Below are 8340 nucleotides of genomic sequence, written 5' to 3' on the forward strand. Positions count from 1 at the left end.
TTGCCACGTCCCAGTGGTGGAAGTATCATATAATATGAAAGCATTCAATTATACTACAATGATCAATTAGGAGGCCGAAGCCCTAAAGGAAGTGATGCAATAGGTGACTGAGGCGAGAACATATAAGTAAACTGTACCTTGGGGTCTCTTATATATCAAAGGGGGTTTCAAAGGACGCATACGCTTCAACCTGTGGCTCCAGCCCTACAGGAAATGACTCAGCAAGTGCTCCATCTCGTTGCACCTGCACCCAGCGGCTCGCTTGCAAGATTTTGGCCTGAAGTTCTTCCCAGACCTATACCCTAACAGTCCAACATGCATATCTGAGAATCAGGCCTCTCTTCAATAATGACAAAATGTTATGAGAGAAATACAGATTCACTTTTTGTTATCTCATAAGCGGCGTGGTGCCGGCTCCTTTTGACCTTTTGACCCCAGACTTCAAAGACGTGGCCACAGGCTAGCTGTGTCTACACACATTAAGCCACAAATGTACACCTCCATCCCGCAAAAAATGGGGCCTAGAAACTAACCTCTGTCTTATGTACATTGACTGTACTGTTGGAGGTCACGCCCCTTTTCCGGCCTTTTCGAGATAGCTTGGGATGCTAAAATGTTTACACACATTTCCCGGGGCCCCGAGAACGACTTATCCAAGATTTGTAGTTCTAGCCCATAGAGAGAAAAAGTTTTCCCAAATGGACTGTCATTTGGACAAAGCCCCTTCAGAAGTGTTGCCTGCGAGACCTAATGGTTCAGAATGTGGTGGAAAAACAGTTTTTGAGATAGGAAGGTCCTACCGCCCTGAAATTTGAATACCATATTCTAGGGCCTAACTGGGACCCCCGCACCGAAACTTGGCCCGGTCGGACCCCGAGTGCAGGAAGGGGGGGCCTGGACTTTCATAATCTTCGCTCTGTGAATGTAAAGGATGTTTGGTCGGATGTTATGACGAAGAATCATAATGTGAATGGGAATATTCTATTAATGTCTTGATATCATCTTTCGTCTCAACACTTCTGCTGCAGCCGCTTAAAGTCTCACTCCGAGAACCTTAAAATATGAATCAATCCATTAGAAGTATGAAAATATCTTCCCGGTCGTGCAACAGGGCAAACAAGGTGTCCTTTGACATCTACGTTTCGAGACGATTGCAACAGTGCCACACATGATCATATTTGAATATGTTTCGGGGTAGTAATTAGCTGTCGATTTTGGAGGCCTTTATCAATAATGACCAGCTATAGATTTGCTTCCCGATGGAGATTTTTGACAAATTACATGTTAATTAGCATCTACACGTTAAGCTGAGTCCAATGAGATCAAGCTCGCCCTCTTGCTACACCGAGATCATGTCCTAGACCTAGGTGTACCATGTAAAATACATGTTACCATTAGCTAGAGTGTCATGCTTGGTGTCATTGGACTCAGCTCAACGTGTAGATGCTAAATAACATGTAATTTGTCCGTTGCAATCGCCTGGAAGCGTAGATGTTGAAGGACACCTTGTTCGTCCTCCTACGCCACCGGGAAGATATTTACATGCTTCTGATTGACTAATGAATTGATTCAGCTATTCCCCCAGAAGTCTGGGGTCAAAAGGTCAAAAGGAGACGGCACCAGCCCCGTTGAAAAAAATAGAATACCACCCAACACACTCAGGAGATTAATGATATTTAAATTATTATGACCATGAAGTCTTTATTTGCATGGGTTTACATTTCGTTCTGTGTAGCATGGAAAAATCGGAGAAACACTCCCATTCAGAATGCATTGGTTTACATTTCGTTCTTTGGAAAACGGTTCTTTAGTAATAATATTTGAGGGAATATTTTTTTGTTGTCGTTTTAGCAGCAAAATGCACCGTGTGTGTGTGTGTGTGTCTGTGCGTGCGTGTGTGCGTGTGTGCGTGTGTGTGTGTGTGTGTGTGTGTGTGTGTGTGTGTGTGTGTGTGTGTGTGTGTGTGTGTGTGTGTGTGTGTATAACACGCTATTTTATGTTGAAATGCCACGTAATCCAGTGTTCACGAAACGTACACTGTCAACGTATGCTTTTGGCGACTGGGTTGGCTCTCAGATATACGTGTTTCTAACAAGATGATATCATTAAAAGTTACATAAAGTAACAGTTTAATAACACAAACGCAGGAAGCACGTGAGCTGCTAGTTTAGCGAAAGCAGCAACAACCTGACGTCGTTGAAACATGCGAGCGAGCCGATCAAATCCTAATAACTATAAAACTAAAGATCAGACACAATCACTGACTGAAGATTATGCAAGTAAAAAGTATATTTCTCGCTAGAAATGTTATTAGAAACACGTTTAACGGTGAATCGGTCCTAAGATATTGCATTTCCCATTCAGATAATAAAGATTAATAAAGATCATACACATTCACTGACTGAAGATTATGTAAGGAAAATGTACATTTCTCGCTAGAAATGTCATTAGAAACGCGTTTAATGGTGTATCTGTCCTAAAATATTGCGTTTCCCATTCAGATAATAAAGATTAATATAAGCTACGCCGTGTTCCGGAGCTGCGGGGGATTCTGGGAATTGGGGTTGTCAGTTGACAAATGGGGCTTTTGTTAACTTGTTTTGTTGTTAGGATTAAGTGGGGTTGATGGGTTCGGGATGTTATGTGGTTGTGTGTTGTTCTATTAACATTGTTCGTGTGTTCATTGTTGTCGACACCGTCACCGAGAGTGACGTGACCATCGTTTCGTGCAGCTGTTCCGTGTTGAAGTCTCGTTCAATAAAAAACAACTCTCGTTGTCGAGCGTTCAATAAAAACCAACTCTCGTTGTCGAGCGTGCCCCCCCCCTACAAACGTGTCTCCCCCCCCCTCAACAAACGTGTCGTCGTCGACGTCCCCCTTCAACTAACGTGTTCCCCCCCCTACAATCGTGTCGTCCCCCCCCCCTCAACAAACGTGTCTCCCCCACCCCCTCCCCGGTCAACAACAGTCTACCTACCGCGAAAGCCGTGAAACCCAAACCCCGAAACCCGCCTCCACAGCGGCACGCGTGGATACTGTAGGTATAACACGCTATTTTTTACGTTGAAATGCTACGTATCCAGTGTTCATGGAAACGTACACCGTCGACGTTTTTTCTTGGCGACTGGGTTGGTGTTTGTGTGTGCGTTTCAATGCATTATTGTGCGCATGTGCGTGTGTGTATGCGGTGTGTATGTGCGTGCTTGCGTTGTATGTGTGCCTCGCGCGTGCTGTGAGTGTGTGTGAGCTGCAGGCTGCTTGGCACATGCGCACATGAGTAACTTGAGTAACTGCTGCGACAGGCCTGCTATTATAGTAGTAAGATGTTCTCCAGGGGTAAAACCAAGCATGCAGACCACATGAAGCAGGCTGCGGTGGAGCTCCAGCTGCAGGCCCGGCGTGATGTCTCGGAGGAGGTGGCTCAGTGTCTGGGGGAGAGGGAGGCACTGCATGAGGAGCTGGCCCACCTGGCCGAGCAGAACCAGGCCCTGGTCCGGGAGAACCAGACCCTCAGGGATTCAGAGACCCTCACCCGCAGGAAGGACCAGCTCATTCATCCCCTGATGAGAGACCTCAGCCATAAGAATAAGAGCAATCTCGGGGTGAGAGACACACACACACACACACACACACACACAGATAGGAGGAGAGAGAGAGAGAATAAAACACAAACTTAGAAAGACAGAGAGGCGGAGAGACATAAGCCCCTAAAGATGATATGTCGTTATGCTGGCTTTGCTTTTCTACAAAGAACCCAAGTCAAACCATGCAGCATTTGTTGGCGTCATCATCCCCAGTTTATTATAGGAATATACACGTATAAAAATTTAATTACTGTGCGTTCTTGTGTCTGAGCCTTCTCAACAGCTTGATTCGTCATCCTTTGATTGTTCTTGACTATATAGGCCTGCTTGTAGAAATATATTTACATTTATTTTAGTCTTGTAAAGAATGGACATTGTGTAAACAAGACTAACATGAAATAAATCGCCTATTGAACGTCAAACTGAATTCATCCTCGAGGATATAGCTGTGGGATCTGTCTGAAACAAATGTACTAAGTAAAATAATGAGTGTGTTGATTTGTCAGTTAAAGACACACCTTCATGTGGGTAGCTAATGTAATGAAGACTCAAATCAAGTCAAAACAGTCCTCTTGGTCCGACAAAGCAGGACCAGCACTACACTCCTGTACATCAGTAGATGATGCTGCCCCTCGGTTACTCTCTGGACCCAAAGGTCCAGCAGCCTCTGTATGAAACAATGTGATCTCAGGCCTAGAACAGTACTGCCTGTACATTCTCCAGAGTATGGTCTGGTCTTCTACGGAGAAGGGAAACGTAATGCAAATCTTTATGCCATGTTTTGTTGTTAAAAAGTTGAAATGGCAGCCATGGCTTATAGCCCCCAAGACCAATGAGTAAAAAGCTGGCCATGACTGCGATCACTATACTATCAACAGGGTTCAACCAGTATACCAAATAACGATACATTAAACAAAGCAATTTAAACCAACCCATAAAATAGAAAGGGGGAGAGAGACGCAGAGATAGGGAGAGACAGAGTAAGAGAGACACACAGAGGCAGAGAAAGAGCGACAGAGAAAGAGATGGTCAGAGAGAGAGACGGTATGACTCTCAACCCCTCCCCCCAGGTGATAAGGAAGTTGACTGACAAGTGCGAGGAGCTGGGGGTGGAGCTTAAGGAGCAGTCCTCTGTATGCAAGGGCCTGCAGCAAATACACACCCGACACACCTTGCTGCTGGCTGAGGCTCAGGCCCTCAGGTATGCCCTATACCTTGACCCTTGACCCGAACCCTGGAATCTATACCCCCTTCACCCTATAAATGTGGAATCTATACCCCCTTCATCCTAATACCCTGGAATCTATTCCCATGTATCCTAGAACCCTGTAATCTATACCTGTGTGTGTGTGTACCCTATAACCCTGTCATCTATACCCGTGTACCCTATAACTCTGGAATCTATTTCCGTATACCCTATAACTCTGGAATCTATATCCGAGTACCCTATAATTCTGGAATCTATTCCCCCTTCACCCTAGAACCCTGTCATCTATACCCGTGTACCCTATACCCCACTCCCCTTTCCCCCTGTACCCCATACCCCCGGGTATCCCTTAATAATGTTCCAGTGCTTCATTTGTCAATCAGGAGGAGGCTAAACAGAGAGATTCTGCTGGTCTGGTGGGTTGGGGGAGAAACAGAAGACAACACCTATTATATATATACCTAACAAAAAGGACATCATAAACAATGCTATGTGCAGCGCACTGATAGAAAATGTTGTTGCATCTTCTGACATGATAATGGAGCCTAGTAGACCCTATATGCCCGAAACAAGGGGAATGATTATAGACATACTCATTGTTTTTGCTGAGGTTTTCCAAATTCAAATCGCAGTAACATGAGCTGACCTGCACGCTTCAGGCATCACGGCCTGACCTTAGTCAGGCCGTGATGCCTGACGCGTGTGAGTTTTGTGCAGGTCAGCTCATGTTTCTGCGATTTGATCATCATGGCCTGACCTTAGTCAGGCCATGATGCCTACTAGAATACTATATATATATGACTAGAATATTGTGGAAAAGTTCATTTAATTAAATTAATAAATTAAAAAAGAATATATATATTAAAAAATATATATATGTTACATTGATTCATTCCACCAAAAGTGAAACATCTAAAGCCTTCATTTGTATTAATCTTGATGTTTATGGATTACAGCTGATGAAAACCCCAAATTATAGTATAGTGTTCTTGTGGACAGGAAGGAGCATGAGCTCGTCCTGGAGCGAGGCCGGGAGGACGCAATAACGGTGAAGCGCTTGGGGGCGGAGCTAGATGAGGAGCGGAGGAGGCGGGGCCAGACAGAGGTCATCCTGAGTGAGGCTGCCATGGCGCTCAGACAGGCACTAACGGTATGTCTGGGGGGTTTGGTTCTGTTTAGGGAATGGCAGGGAGCCAAGCCAATCAGCCATTGGAGAACAGAGCCGGCAGCAACATGATGTTCAAATCAAGTACATTTCTTTGTATAGCCCTTAATCACATTTGGAATGCTTAACAGGCTACATTTTGTGCCCGCCACCCTCCCACCATGTCTCAAGGGCTAAAGAGAGATATGGTGGAGCTGAGGCGGTGGTGGGTGTTGTGCACTTGAAGCCATGCAGCAAGCAGCTGTCAGATGAATGAGTGTGTGGTCTCTAAAACAATGCGTTACTCCCGATTGGCTTATGTCCGAGGCAGCAGAGCTATTGACTATCAGTTCATGTGGGGATGGGTGTGACCTGAAGGCAGTATTAGTCAATCAATATGATGTATCCTTTTGTATCCTGCTCAGGATGAGAGGCCAGGGTTGGAGGAGCAGGAGGAGGAGGTGCAGGCTGTGGTCCGCAGGAACCAGAACATGCAGAAGCTCCTGGCCGTCCTGGATAGAGCTGCGTGGCTCGGGGCCAACGGCCGCGGGACCCCAGAGCTGACCTCAGCCCCAACGGTCGGTCAACACCAGACTCACTACAGGCCGGGGGACCTGGGTCTGGTGCCACGGCAGAACCAGACCTCCAGGGAGTTCAAGGTGGGCCCCCATCCCATGACTACCAGCCAGCACCCCAGGTCAGTGGTCTGCCATGTCGGAGGTCAACATCTACCAAACATTATATCTGCTTATTACACAGGTCTTCTCAATGCCATGGAACGCTCCGTTCACTTGCATGGACCCTTCACAACTTCCAGCGGTGAATTAGGGGCCACTCACACTAGGGCCGCGGCACCGTGCCCGAGCTCATTTGCATACTAAAGTCTAGAACGTTTGGCTAGTGTGACCAGTGACCACGCTATCCGTATTCCAGCACGGAACAGCCCCTTGGCCACGGTACACTTGGGAGAGGTGTGCCGTGGCCAAAGTACAGATGCTAATGAGATGACACGCGCGGATACGCAACGTGAGCTGATGACCTAGTCCTTGCGCGACCCTTCTTTCTTTATAGGTCCATGCCCTTCTTCCACAATCATTTTAAACAATGGTGGCAAGCGGTTCACGAGTGGGTTTACGTTGGTGCGATAGTGAAGTCGAGTGTTTACTTGAAATTTGGGCAGACGACAGCATTCAGTCGCAGCTGGACACCACGCTTGGTGATGACGTATTTATCATATTACGACTTGATGACGTATGTATGAAGGAGCAATCGTGCCCAGGCCACGGCCTTTGGGAGCAGTGTGACCACGGGCCAGCGGGAGGAGTGGGGAGGGGGGGAATCGTGCTGAATCTTCCTGCAGCACGGAACAGGCAAACGGCCCTAGTGTGAGTGCCCCCTTATATTTGATAATTCACTGTTGCTAAGTATAATTCACCGCTGTCAAGGAGAACAAAGGTTTTTTTGCCTCTAATGACGTCTTTGGAATCACTCTGCAAGTAGTCCGGTAACTTGTCAACCCCAGCGTCTTTCTGCATATCTCTAAACAGACAGAGTTTCCAAAAGGCTTTATAGAAGGTACGATTGATTTGTTCCATGCCCCCCCCCCCCCCCCCCCACCCGACTACACTTACGTATCTACACACTCTGATACCATAGATGGCGGTATGCACCTAGTTGATTTCAGACCCACCACCTAACACAAGTAAGAAGAAGAGTACACTATTCATAGGTTTATGTTGTTGGTACAGTGTAAAAGAGCACGCCAATCGCAAGATCCCAAGCCAATACGATGGAGTGTACCCGTTCACTGATCCTCTGGTAAGGTACACAGTAATCAAACAGGACTTTTGAGTAACATGTACTCAGATCAGTCCATGGGTCCCTGATGTGAAAGCAGCCTTATTAGTATGACAGATATATACTATAATAATATCAGACCAAATTTGTTAGGCTCTTACTGTTTTCAAATACTGTAAATGATGATGACACATGGGTAAAAAAACTGTATGTGAAGTGAGATCTGCTATTTTTCTATTCTCTAGGAAGACAAGCCAGAAGAGAAGTGGTCCCTCCAGCCCGGCCCGATGATTCACGAACCCTGACCTTTACCCTATCAGCTACCTGTACCCCCTGACCTTTACCCTACCACCTCCCCGTGGCCCCTCACCCTACCACCTCCCTGAAGCCCCTCACCATACCACCTCCCTGTGGCCCCTCACCCTATCAGCTGCCTGTGGCCCCTCACCTTACCACCTCCCTGTAGCCCTTCACCCTATCAGCTGCCTGTGGCCCCTCAGCCTATCGGCTCCCTGTATCCCTTACTCTAACCACTCACCCTATCAGCTGCCTGTAGCCCCTAACCCTATCAGCTGCCTGTAGCCCCTAACCCTATCAGCTGCCTGTAG

General features: G+C 46.8%; 1 protein-coding gene across 2 annotated transcripts in view; it reads left to right on the forward strand.

Moving 5' to 3' along the window:
- The window catches only part of cfap157 (cilia and flagella associated protein 157), a 29495-nt gene extending 21245 nt beyond the window's left edge, over positions 1 to 8250 (forward strand). Inside the window, exons 4-8 of one of the 2 annotated variants that reach the window (XM_060065787.1) lie at positions 3335 to 3602; positions 4655 to 4785; positions 5791 to 5941; positions 6361 to 6594; positions 7978 to 8250. In XM_060065787.1, the coding sequence (XP_059921770.1) occupies positions 3335 to 3602; positions 4655 to 4785; positions 5791 to 5941; positions 6361 to 6594; positions 7978 to 8037 (844 nt within the window). In that variant the 3' untranslated portion in view covers positions 8038 to 8250. Of the gene's footprint in view, positions 1 to 3334; positions 3603 to 4654; positions 4786 to 5790; positions 5942 to 6360; positions 6633 to 7977 lie in introns of both variants that reach the window. The other variant, XM_060065786.1, reaches the window with a different exon arrangement.
- The last annotated feature ends 90 nt before the right edge of the window (positions 8251 to 8340 follow it).

The sequence above is a fragment of the Gadus macrocephalus genome, chromosome 11 (genome assembly GCF_031168955.1).
Source record: "Gadus macrocephalus chromosome 11, ASM3116895v1".
Lineage (NCBI taxonomy): Eukaryota > Metazoa > Chordata > Actinopteri > Gadiformes > Gadidae > Gadus > Gadus macrocephalus.